Raw genomic sequence first — 14,460 nt, forward strand, 5'->3', positions numbered from 1 at the left:
TTTAGGTCAACCTAACAAGGGGAACGCAACTTCATTCCAGTCCATGCAGGAGCGGAGGGCAAACTCTGCAACCCCACCCGGTCCCATCACGGTGTCTTGCGTGGCATTACCAAGTCATGATCAGGACTGCCACTGGCAGAGGGAAGCCACACCCCTGGTCGCACAACTTAACATAACCTGGCAGCTCAGCCACCCCCACCAGCAGGAGCTCCAAATCAAGTCACAAACAATACCAATATAACCATGGCACGATGCCAATGTACATACCTCCAACCAATTCAATGCCTAAGCCGGAACCCTATCATGATCGAGTACCTCGATTAAACTCCCTCTGCAGACCTACACACTGCAAGGACATAAAGAAAACCAGTCACTATAGACCACTCCTCACTTATCATCCAGTTAATACGTAGATCCAGAAAGGAATGTATTCTCTCAAGTTCCCTAACAGCTCGTGAACATTCGACCTTGTACCGGAGACAGATGTAGAGGACGTGGTTCAATGTATCATCAGTCCCACAATCTGGGAATTGACTCGAATCCACCAAACAAAACCTAGCGAAACTTGCCTGAAAGGCATCATGCCCAGAGAGAAACTGTGTGAAATATCGATTGGGGAAGACCCATCCAATTGCACCTAAAACAGACAGTACAGGAAATTTGCCATGCATGTAGCGACCTGTGGGGGATTCATTCCACCTGACCTGCCAGGACATAAGACCCCAGTCTTCAATCTCCTGCTTTCGTTCTAACGTAAAATGTAATAAATGAACAAGTGCCATCAAATTTGAAACAATCCCAAAACATCCTTTTCTGGGGATGTTTAACTGATTGTTGAATATAAGCCAATGATGTAGTTTCATTTGACGCTTTTCAAACATATGGAATCCTTTGTCCTTGAACATAATAAAGATTCATCAGAAAATATAAAATTTTTCCAGTCTTCTTAGATCTAGTTGGCAAGTGCTTTAATGTACCTTTTGTTGCAAGCACTTTCCGACTAGCTGCAAAAATCCAGCATCTAACAGCTGGCACATGTAAATCTGTTCCACTGGCTGCTAATTCTTGATTTAAGTCCACAACTGATAATTTTGGAACAAGTTTACTTTATCTCACTAATAACCAATCCTGTGTATTTTTTTCTTTTACAGCCTTCTTTGTTTTTCCTTTGAAATGAAAATGAACCAGTTTCTTTAAATTGTTTAAAATAGCATTCATTGTCGCTAGTCCAACCACAACCAGAAGCTATTTATCATTACGTCATATGACAGAAAGAGAAACAATTTTCGAACACTTTCTCAGAGTAATGTCCATTATTTTATATTCAAGACTAAAAGGACAAAAAATAAAAAAATATGATTTTTTAATACAAGATTAAATCAACTTTCACAAAACACTATTTAAACATGAAAATTGCTAAATAACCAAAGAACAAAAACCTCACAGTACAAAGATAATTTAAAGAATGGTTGCGGTCAAGCAGTGTAGCCGCAACATAGAAATGAACAAAAAATTCCCTGTGTTTGAATTAATTTGCATGCTAATGTATGTCAATGAACTAAATGCCTACATACATATTTTTTCTGCTTCATTTCACGTTTCAATTCAATTGCTTACTTCAGGATATAATATTTTACTGTATACTTTATTCTATTTTAATATTTCAGTATCAGTATTACTGTATCCGTAATAGTTCATTTTATTAAATGAACTAACCTCATAGGGGAAGACAACTCCACCACCCCGTCTGTTCAAAGCCCTAATGGGCTTTACTGGAGGTCATCTTCGAAACCTTGGCTTTTGTCGTATTCCAGTCTGCCTCAGCCAGGATGCCACCGATGCAAATGCCACAAGTGACATTCCCATCGGCATACTACTATTTAATGAACTTAAAAGAAAATGTATCCCATGGAGTCTTAAGCAAGACTAAAAAGACCTAACTAAACAAAAGAATTAAACTACCCACTTGTACAAGGTAAAAGTGAGTTTACCACACAACATGAAACAGAAAACTATTACACGAAACAATAACAATACAGTAACATCAAAACAAAACAAGGAACAAGAAGAACAACAAAAATATAATTCATAAAACAAAACATCAACAAACACAAAATACAAGAGAAATCCAAGCAGAGCTCTAGATCCATTCAGCAATCCTTTCCTTTGCTAACTACAATAAAAAATCCTCCACTATTGCCCATTCGGCCTAGCTCCTCCAGTTTACATGGAGATCTAACGTCAACCTGATAAGATCAAGCTGACATATGGTCTCCATACGCATTAACTCGTACTTCAAGCACTCATAAAGGACAAGGTCGGTGTCGTCCAATTGTCCACACTGAGGACACATCCCAGAATCTACCCGGCTGAATTTCTGCAGTCTGTCCCTAACAGCACCATGGCTGGAAAGAACTTTATCCGAAGTCAACTCATTGGACTTCTTAGCAATATACCACTGCTGCTTCTGATACACAATCAAGTCTATTGGTTTCATGCTCAAACCAATCAAGTATTGGTTTCATGCCTCCAAGACTGCCACCTGTGAAATAGTACAGTAACCACCTGTTACCGTTAACAATATTAGGTGTTGAGCCCTTAATAATATGTCCTAATAACTTTTATACTTTAGCCTATCTGCCCATACAGGCGCCGCATAGAGCGTAATAACCTCGCACACACCTTTATACAGAGTGCTCATGGTCTTAAATTTAAAATCCCAATCAAGACTGACCACACATTGAATACCAAAGAAGACATTGCAGGCACTCTCTGCAAAGTATTGAAGGTGCTTCTTAAATTGCAGTTTCTCATCAAGAAACACCCCGAGATACTTTTGAACCTGATCATACTTTATACGCTGGCCTGCCATCAAAACACAGATATGCCGACTCACTGCCTAATGGCCTTTGAGGAACATCATCGTGGTCTTTCCTGGGCTGAACGTCATCTTGTGTTAATGACCACACAGCTCGGGCCCACATCCTGCAAGCCCAAGTGGCTCGGAGTTCAACCTCCCTCCGCAAGCTTCCTTCGACCAGCAGGAGACCATCGTCGGCATAAGCCACGATCCAACACCCACTGGGCAACCTCAACAGCAGAAGAGAATCAAACTCCACCACCCACAATAATGGACCCAACACGCTGCCCTGGGAACATCCCTTAGACAGTATCTTACCAACCTCATGGAGAAGCACATCCCGATGAGTTTAGTAGCTTTGCACAACCTGCCTCCCTCTATGAATCATGAGACCTTGCTGTTGGTGAATGGGCTTGAGTGCTCAGTGATACAGAGTAGCCGGACCGAAGGTAGAACCATATCGGAGAAGTATCTGTTGAGAGCCAGACTAAAGAATGATTCCTGAAAGAGGGCAGCAGCTCTTTCAGTAGTTGTTAAGGGCGTAAGTCAGGATGACTTAAATGGCCATATCAACATCACTCAGTTCTCTGAGTACTGTGCAGCTGAAAGCAATGGAAAACTAGAGCTGCTTTTTTTTCCAAGAAACTGTAGCTCTCTGCATTTTTATATAGCAATTATGGAGGCACCTTCCTTGGTAAAATATTCTGGTGGTAAACTGGTCCCCCGTTCGGATCTCCGGGTGTGGACTACTAAGGAAGGGGTCACCAGAAAATTAAAAAATAACATTCTACGAGTCGGAGCGTGGAATGTTAGAAGTTTAAAAAAGGTTGGTAGGTTAGAAAATTTAAAGAGGGAAATGGATAGGATAAATGTAGATGTAGTAGGAATTAGTGAGGTTTGGTGGGAAGTGGAAAATTACTTTTGGTCAGGTATTTTAGAATAATTAACTCAGCTTCAAATAATGGGCAGGCAGGAGTAGGTTTCATAATGAACAAGAAGATAGGGAAGAGAGTACGGTATTTCAAAATACATAGCGACAGAATCATTGTAATAAGGATAAAATCAAAACCTAAACCAACAAGGATTGTTAACATCTATATGCCTACAAGCGCCCATGATGATGATGATGAGATAGAGTGTGTATACGAAAAAATTGATGAAGCAATTAAACACATAAAAAGAGATGAAAATTTAATAATAGTTGGAGATTGAAATGCAAGCATTGGAACAGGCAAGGAAGAAAATATGGTGGATGAATACGGGCTGGGCAAAAGAAATGAAAGAGGGGACTGACTTATAGAGTTTTGCATAAAGTATAATTTAGTAATTGGTAACATCCAGTTTAAAAATCATAATAGAAGAATATACACATGGAAAAAGCCAGGCAATACTGTAACATATCAGACAGATTATATCATGGTTAAGCAAAGATTTAGAAATCAACTCATTGACTGCAAAACTTACCCTGGAGCAGACATTGATAGCGACCATAATTTAGTGATAATGAAATGTAGATTGGGGTTTAAAAACCTGAAGAAAAGGTGTCACATAAATCGGTGGAATTTAGAGAACCTTGAGGATGAGGAGGTAAAGAAGATTTTTGAGGAGGACATCGCAAGAGGTCTGAGTAAAAAAGATAAGGTACAAAATGTAGAAGAAGAATCGGAGAATGTTAAAAAGGAAATTCTTATATCAGCAGAAGTGAACTTAGGCAGAACAAAGAGAACTGGTAGAAAACCTTGGGTTTCAGACGATATATTGCAATTGATAGATGAATGTAGAAAATATAAGAATGCTAGTGATGAAGAAAGTAAAAGAAACTATCGACAATTAAGAAATACTATAAACAGGAAGTGCAAACTAGCGAAAGAAGAGTGGATTAAAGAAAAGTGTTCAGAAGTGGAAAGAGAAATGAACATTGGTAAAACAGGGCATACAGGAAAGTTAAGGAAAAATTTGGGTATATAAATTAAAATCCAATAATGTGTTAAACAAAGATGTTACACTGATTTATAATATGAAAGGTAAAGTCGATAGGTGGTTGGAATATATTGAAGAGTTATATGAAGGAAATGAATTAGAAAATGGTGATTAGAATGATGGAGGAAATTGAAGAGGATGAAAAAACTGTTACAGTCATGATACCAAAGAAAGTAGGAGCAAAAAAATGTGAAGTAGACAGAACAATTATTTTAACTAGTCATGCATCAAAAATCTTAACTAGAATTCTATACAGAAGAATTGAGAGGAGAGTGGAAGAAGTGTTAGGAGAAGATCAATTTGGTTTCAGGAAAAGTATAGGGACAAGGGAAGCAATTTCAGGCCTTAGATTAATAGTAGGAGGAAGATTAAAGAAAAACAAACCAACATACTTGGCATTTATAGACCTAGAAAAGGTATTCGATAATATAGATTATAAATACTTTGGAAATGTCCAGGAAAATCCCCAGGACATATACCGTCTCACTGGTTGTTATCACACTCATCACATGGAGTATGGCGTCCTCCGTACCCTTTCTGGGACGAAATCCATACTGATTCTCCATCAACAATCTTTGCAAGGTTAACCTCTCATTTATACGCACATACAGAACCTTTTCAAAGACCTTGCCAATAACCGGTAGTAACATCAGAGGCTTATACAATGATCTAAAAGCAGGATCCTTGTTGCCACCTTTAAACAACAATTTCTCAATCCCTTTCTTCCAACACACAGAGAAGTATCCAAACAATTTATTAAATACATGTGTGACAACTCTCACACTCACCCCAACCGAGCAAACAAGAAGCTCCGCCGTTATTCAATCAAAGCCTGGTGCCTTACCCCTACCTAAACTACAGATAGCTTGATGCATCTCAGTCTCAACAGGCAGTAATTATTTAATAATTTGTGTAAACTCCCAGAAGTATCCAAAATTACACCAAAACTGGTAGAGAGAGCAAACAGAAGAATGTCCTTTCATCGTTTGTGTCCCAAGACCCTATATACTATGCTCAGGGATCCCTGTTCTCCTGCTCATGAACAAAGGCATACCCGGAGTCTCTTTTCAGAGTCAAGACTTCATGAAAGTAATGATACCTCAGGGTCCTGAATTGAGCAACAAGGACCGCTCATCATTCCAGGTAACCCTCACATTGAGAAGTTCTCTGCAAACGACAAACCACCCACTTCATGCCATACAGCTCCCCATTCTACCATGATGCAATCCTCTCTTGACCAGAACTTTGGGGAATTGAGTATTCAGCAGCGTCAAGAAAAGCTGCTGACAAACAACTGCCAGATTTTCCAAATACAAGACATCCAGACTCCAATCCAAACCTTGGAACCTGGCCAAAAGTAAATCAATAATTACTTTCAGTCTCCATGTCTGTGCAGGAAACGACCCAGCTGATCTGGAACATTACATCTGTAGCGCTCACTCAAGCCACCAGCAATCTCATAGACAATCAATTGATGATCACTCGAGCACTCATCAACTACCTTCCAATTACAAACATTGGCACGGATAAACCTACCTACGGTAACATCAATGTTCATTCCACCAAACAATCGATGCCCATCTACCATACCTATGTAGGTGGGCAACTCACCAGGTACGTTATATACCTGTAGATCATGCTGGACCAAAAATGCCCTCTATTAATTCGCTGCTAACATTGGTGAGACTGTTATGTCACAAGAATGACTTAGCATTCACATCCGCACCTATAAGGATTGAACCAGTGTCACAGAATCGTAGGATTTTATCCCAGACCTCAAGATGACGATCAGCAGGAACTCTATAATGGAAATATGAACTAGCAACATACAGATACAAGTTCTAAACATCCACTCAGACAACAACATGATGATTATCCAAGAGCTTTCGAATACAGACAATGAAGTTCCTTTCTGCACAAAACAGCAGACATTTTTTCAGAACCGCAATAGAACCTCTTCCAATGAGAAAAACCTGATTGATCACCAGACACAATATTTGGATGCTGCAACAAAACAACATCCAAACCTCTATGTAATGCAATCTCTCCAAACTCAACCTCAGCAATGCAAGCACTCTGAGATCTGATCATTTAATGAAATAGTATAGTACATTGAGAGCTCTCTGATAATACCCACAATCTTTACTGTTCACAGAGTGCTTATGATCCTTCTGAAGACGTTTGCAATTAACACAAGTCACATCCTCCGACTTCTTTGGACACTCCTCACGCATGTGTCCTTCATCAACACAATGAGTTCAAACTGCATGATGTTCACAGAACTTAGCCCTATGACCAAACCAGCAGCACTTAAAACAGCGGTGGATATCTAAATACTCCTTGATCTTACACGAAGAGTAAGATCAGAGACAGAATGAAAAATGACATGTCTGAGCAGGATTTGAACCCAGAACCTCTGAATCAAAATCAAATCAAAAACATCAAGACATTTAGATCAAAACTTTGAAATTATAAACTTTAAATTGTACACTTTATCTGATTATAATGTATGAATCTGATAATAACTGTTAATCAAAAATTATATCTTAAAGCACCATTGAAGATCAAATTTTCCTAAAAAATGGTCACCTAATCTCAAGGAAGTATAGTATTTATAAATTATTAAATATTAAATGAATCACTTTCAAAATACTGGGAATTTTTCTTCCAAATGACATTTTGGGGCTAATTATAAGCACACTCTTTTACAAAATATTGATTGAATTATAACTATGACTTTACAGTTATTAACTGTAACTGTTTTAAAATTGTTAGGAACCCCCAGAAAGAATGTAATTAATAATATAATTGATATGTTTTATTCAAATATATATATATATATATATATATGTTAAGAACGAGTATGGACTGTATTTGGTTGAAATGATAGTTGAGATGATGAAATGAACTAAAACATATTCTTCTTGCATCGTAAAATTTTGATTTGTCACATTAGACATATTTTGAATATTGAAAATACAAGTCACATTAGACCAATGAATAAATGACACATTAGTCAAAATTATACAGTTTAACATTATCAATAAACAATATAAGGCACATTAGACTTTAGACTACAAAATAAAACTATTCTGCACTAGAATGAAAAGTTACTTTAAACAAATTATGACCACTCTAAGCGGGATCCGACTCTTGAATGGTTGTACAAGACTAACTCGACGGCCAGCACTAGTAGATGCTAGAGTGCAGCACCAACCGGCTCAACATGGAACAAAACAATATATACCTATATAAAAACTTTTTTTTATTTAACTTGAATGTTGTTTTTGTAAATTTTTTACTGTCTTGGTTACATACATGAGAGGGTATAGTGATCAGCTATAAAATTACTTTACTCAGATTTTTGACATATCTCATGTTTCACATCTAAAGTCCATTAAGACAAAAAAAAAATAACATTTTCCGAGACGGATGTGTGTGTGTGTGTGTGTGTGTATATATATATGCTTGTACATATGTATGTATACATGTCGCACTACTTTTTGTTTAATATTTTCAGGCTGAATAAACCAGTTTTTTAACTTGGTCAGTAGGTTAGGGAATTTATCATGTTAATATTTTGTGAAAATTTTCCAAAGGACGAAGGTAATTTGTAAAATTTTCATTTTTTACTTTTACTTGATTTAGAAAAATTCTTTCTTATCAAAAAAATGTAGTGCTTAGGTACTACATAAACCTTCCAATAAAAAATTTTTTTGGGATATCTCAAGTGGAAATAGCAATATGTTTAAAATAATTACTCAAGGTCAGTCTTAGTACAATTTTCACATATTTGCAATGTTTTTCTTTTAGAAAATTTAATTTTAAAATGTAATTAATGATTTTATTTTAAAATAAAATAGAGTAAACTTTTTTTGATCGATTTTTAATTTATTTTTGTTAAATAATAGTTTAAACTAAAATATCTGTAAGGGAAAATCTAGAAATTGTTTCAGTAATCAGTTTTCAAAATGTAGCTTCATTATTTTAGTGCCAGGAAAGTACTGCAACTTCAAAGCTAATTTTTTGTATTTGTAAATTTCATACTGTCTAATTAAACTGAAATCTACTGGAAATTACACAAAAGTGGAAACAGAAAGTGAGTAATTAATTATTTTACATAGGTTGTGCAAATAACATTTAATTATGCTGTTGAACAAAGTAAAATACAAACTATTCATTCAAAGGATTGCCACTGATAATTAATTCTTTTTAAAACATTTGATGAAATTACATTAAATAGATGGATCTTTACCTCACTTGCCATTTATATTTTTATCTGCTATAATTATGATATATGTACTTAGACATTTAACAATGAAAAGAATAGTGAAAAAGGTTTAGTCACTTCTATTTGATTCATCAAAACAAATACTAAAATTAATTAAAAATAATAATGTTAAATGATGAATCAACACAGACATTAGATAAGCAAATTATGAATGAGTCATATTAGGTCTATGTTATTTATATAATAAGATTAATTACTAGTTAAGACAGTACTCTATAAAATCACTCACCATTTCGACACACCAACCCAAAATCTGTGAAAGCCTTATATTTTCTGCACTAAGTTTATCAGGTGGAGTTAACATTCGGTATGCTAGTACAAGTGACAGACCACGATTTTTCTTACCTCCTGGTACATTATACTGTAAAACCTAAAAAAAAAATCAAATACCTTTCTAGAAAAGCTTTATAACTTATTGAACCTATTTCAGAAAAGTTTACAGAAACGAGTTCTTTGCAAAGTGGAGAATCTCATAATAAGCAAATATTTTTTTATCAAATTCTGATTTAAACTTTGCACTGCATATTTATTAAGTTTTTGTACTTGTATTCTGGATTTATTTTGATATTAAGAATTACATCAAATAAATAGGAACAGGTCTAAAACCTAATCAAAGTATTTTTGTGCAATCCTAACTTTCTGATTATTCTAGCCAAATATCAGTACTTCATCGCTCTTTTTTGAGGTTCAGGCGATAACAGAATTGTAGCTGTTCACCCATTACAAAAAAAAATGACAATTTTTGCATACTGAAATTACAAAACCTTGTCTACCTAATAAGAACCTAACAATGAGAGAGAATATAACCAAAAAAAAATGAATACTTTCTATTCTGACATCCTACACATTACAGGAAGATCCATCATTCTTGTTTTTGTTTGATCAAGCTCAAAGTCTTGTTTTTTTTTTAACAAAGATAACCTATTAAAAGTAGATTTCAACATCATTAAAATATTTTTTTGCCAATATTATTTTTTATTTTGAAAGAGCTTTAGCTAAAGCTGCTGCAATTAAACACCTTCTTACAAACATTTTTTAATGAAGCTGTTAAAAAAAATATCATTTTTAAAAATATGAAAACGCTATGAACATATTATTTATTTATTTTTTTTTTTTGGAAAAAACAAAGAAATTATTTATTTCAAAAAACTGTAACCATTTGAAAGTACACATTTCAAGCTTTAAAACTGGCATGTGTAAAACTGATAGCCAATTAAATATTTTTAAATATAAAAAACGCGAATGATTTTTGGATGGCTGCATTTAAATTAAAAAAAAAAACTGTATTTTTTTTTTATAAAAAATATATAATTTAAAAAAAAAATTGTATATATTTTTTTTCAATTTAAGATACTTACGTATTAACACCACTGCAGCTACTGCTTTATTTAAAAACAAAGTAGTCAATCGGATTTCGCTGGAAAATGGGCCGATATAGAGTTTAACATAGATTTAAAACAGTCTCTTTATTAATTTTAATACATGGTTGTTTAAATTTATTTATTTTATAAATAATTTAACCAAACTTAACTTATGCTCGCTAACCTTGACTAAACAGGAGTGTTTTGATTTTTTTTTTGTCTTCAGTCATTTGACTGGTTTGATGCAGCTCTCCAAGATTCCCTATCTAGTGCTAGTCGTTTCATTTCAGTATACATCCTACATCCCTAACAATTTGTTTTACATATTCCAAACGTAGCCTGCCTACACAATTTTTTCCTTCTACCTGTCCTTCCAATATTAAAGCGACTATTCCTTATAGTATGTATATAGGATGCCTTAGTATGTGGCCTATAAGTCTGCCTCTTCTTTTAACTATATTTTTCCAAATGCTTCTTTCTTCATCTATTTGCCGCAATACCTCTTCATTTGTAACTTTATCACCCATCTGATTTTTAACATTCTCCTGCACCACTCTGAAGCACCACATTTCAAAAGCTTCTAATATTTTCTTCTCAGGTACTTCGATAGTCCAATTATCATTGCCGTATAAAGCTACACTCCAAACATATATTTTCAAAAATATTTTCTTGCCGTTTATATTAATTTTTGATGTACACAAATTACATTTCTGAATGAAGGCTCGTTTTTCCTGTGCTATTTGGCATTTTATATATATATCGCTCCTCCTTCAGCCATCTTTAGTAATTCTACTTCCCAAATAATAAAATTCTTCTACCTCTGTAATCTTTTTTCTTCCTATTTTTGTATTCAGTGGTTCATCTACATTATTTCTACTACAGTTCATTACTTTTGTTTTGTTCTTGTTTATTTTCATGCGGTAGTTCTTGCATATAACTTCATCCACGCCATTCCTTGTTTCTTCTAAATCTTTTTTACTCTCAGCTAAAATTACTATATCATCAGCAAATCGAAGCATCTTTATCTTTTCACCTTGTACTGTTACTCCAGATCTAAATTGTTCTTTAACTTTATTAACTGCTAGTTCTATGTAAAGATTAAAACGTAACAGGAATAGGGAACATCCTTGTCAGACTCCCTTTTTTATTACGGCTTCTTTCTTATGTTCTTCAATTATTACTGTTGCTATTTGGTTCCTGTTACATAATATTGTGCAAAAATTTGTGGTCAAGACAAATTATTTAACAAAATTCCATTAATGAAATAATTAACAAACTTTACCCATAACATTACCAATAAATAGATAATAGCTATTAAATTAATTTTTTTAAATATTATGTTGATTTACCAATAATATACTATTTACTTCAACACCCATTTCATTTTCAACTTTTTAATTAATGCGTCGCTCTATAGCTACAGTTACAACAAAGGCATAGATTTACAAAATGTACTCATGCACCTGTACACTTAATGAGCTCATGTTTGAAGTGTTGATTGCAAAATTCTTGCTCACGTAATATTACTTTAACAGAAAAATTATACAAATAATTCTACATTAAAAGTTCTTCCTTTAACTATTTATTTAGCCTATTATCTGTTGAATTAAAAATTTAGCTAAGTCATTAATGCCTTTAGATTTTTATTCTGGCCCCTTCTCCAGTATTTTCAAAAATGTTTTTACAAATGACAATTTTTATTAAAACAAATACTTGCTTTCTATAATATGAAGACTGTTTTTTTTTTCAACCTCCGATCATGCATCTAAGTAAACAAGAGATGGGCGGAAGCCAGGTCTGTGCATCATGCAACTGCACCACCCCCCACACAACCTCTGCCATTGCTGGCTCCATTGGATTAATCTGAGCTGACCTATGAGCAACTGAACATGGCTGCTACAATCAATGCTCCCTCCAAGTGTGAGTTGTGAAGTGCGATACGTTTCCCGCAAGCAGAAGGATGTAGCGCTGCTGAAATTCACTGCAGAATGAGTCTAGTGCATGGTGAAAACTTTATGAGTGATGGTGGTAAAGACCTAGGATTCCAGAAACTGTGCACGTAGGATCCCAAAAATGTTGAGTGTCCATCACAAAACTCATTGAATAGCATTCGTCTTAATATTTCTCACACGTTGTGATAATGAGGGGGTAAGAGTTTTTAAAGTCTATCGTTACAGGTGATGAGGTTTGGATCCAGTATGACAATCCAGAAACCAAACAACAGTGTAAGCAGCGAATGCAGACTTCTCCAAACACGCCGAAAAAGTTCAAACAGACACTGAGCAACAGAAAAACAATGGCCACAGTTTTTTGGGACTATAAAGGTGTCTTTTTGGTGAACTTAATGGAGCTGAGGACAACAATAACAAATGAAGTTTATTGTGAATCTTAACATCGCCTCCACAGAGCACGCCAGAACAAATGAAGAGGCATGCTCTTTTGATCTATGACAATGCACGACCGCACTGTGCCAACATGATGCAAGATCTTTTCAAACAATTCAAGTGGGAAGTTTTAACCATCCACCATATAGTCCAGAACTAGCACCAAGCAATTTTCACCTCTTTCAAGAATTGAAGGTATGGTTGGGCGAACAACACTTTGCCACCAATGAAGAACTTCAGGAGGCTGTCAAGATGTACCTTTCTTTTTTTCTTTCTTTTTTTCCTGTTTAGCCTCCAGTAACTACCGTTTAGATAATTCTTCAGAGGATGAATGAGGATGAAATGTATGAGTGTAAATGAAGAGTAGTCTTGTACATTCTCAGTTCGACCATTCCTGAGATGTGTGGTTAATTGAAACCCAACCACCAAAGAACACCAGTATCCACGATCTAGTATTCAAATCCGTGTAAAAATAACTGGCTTTACTAGGACTTGAACGCTGGAACTCTCGACTTCCAAATCAGCTGATTTGGGAAGATGCGTTCACCACTAGACCAACCCGGTGGGTTTAAGATGTACCTTACCTCACTGATGGTAAACTTCTTAGAAGAGAGTATCAAAAATTTGGTGTAACGATACGACAAATGCCTCAATCATTTTGGTGATTATGTAGAAAAATACGTTAGGTAGTGCTCAACTTTAAGTAATAAAATGATGTTGTTATGTCAATGTGTCTTTTTTCTATAGCCCATTGGAGGTTGAAAAAATCAGCTATTGTAGTTAACACTTTTAGTAGAGCTGCATTTTGAGATAATCCTCAGATCCTTTCAATCCCATTCGGTGTGTTTCCATTGCTGTTTCCTTTTTCTTTTCCTCCAGCTTTCTATACATTACGCATAAATTTGATTAACCTTATTTTCTCAGACCTCATCTTGAATCACACTCCATCACTAACCAATCTTTATCAAACAATTTATGCAACTCAATAAAATTAATCTATCAATTAGAAATTAATATAAAAAAATCAACTTATTACTAACCTTAGCGTACCACTTTGTGACATCAGGTATATCCAAATGTCTTCCTGCATCTGTTAGATCCCTCACAATATCAGGAAAAACAGCCATGAAGTCCCGTTTCTCATCTTTGCTCACAACTGATATACCAGCTGTTACATGGGGTAATGTTGTTAGGTGTCTGTTGCTTATCCTTTAACAAATAAACAACAATAAATTAAATATTAGCCTATTTAAACGCCTGGTAAAAATTAATTCATTAGATAATTTATTAATTAAAGAAGTAGTTTGTAAAGTACAGTGTCCTACAAATAGGACATGAAATGTTTCATCTGACTGCTAGTGCTTACGATCATACCAATTCATTAATCCAACTATAAATAGTCATGTTTAGAAGAACATGAAAGGATGCATAAACAAAAAATAATTAATTTTTGTTTTTAGCATTAGCATGAGTACCTCAAACATTAATTTGGGTATGTTTTCAATTGATTTTATTGATTTATTTTAAAAATACTGTGAAATATTATTATTTAAAATATTACTTACAAAAATGTTTTAATTTTTA

General features: G+C 34.8%; 1 protein-coding gene across 1 annotated transcript in view; it reads right to left on the reverse strand.

The window, feature by feature from the left end:
• The window catches only part of LOC142321463 (farnesyl pyrophosphate synthase-like), a 64,185-nt gene that overhangs the window by 21,530 nt on the left and 28,195 nt on the right, over positions 1 to 14,460 (reverse strand). The window contains exons 2-3 of the mRNA XM_075359565.1: positions 13,917 to 14,085; positions 9,361 to 9,501 (exon numbers count right to left, since the gene is read on the reverse strand). Coding sequence (XP_075215680.1) covers positions 9,361 to 9,501; positions 13,917 to 14,085 — 310 coding nt within the window. The remainder of the gene's footprint in view (positions 1 to 9,360; positions 9,502 to 13,916; positions 14,086 to 14,460) is intronic.

Source organism: Lycorma delicatula, chromosome 3 (assembly GCF_047948215.1).
Source record: "Lycorma delicatula isolate Av1 chromosome 3, ASM4794821v1, whole genome shotgun sequence".
Lineage (NCBI taxonomy): Eukaryota > Metazoa > Arthropoda > Insecta > Hemiptera > Fulgoridae > Lycorma > Lycorma delicatula.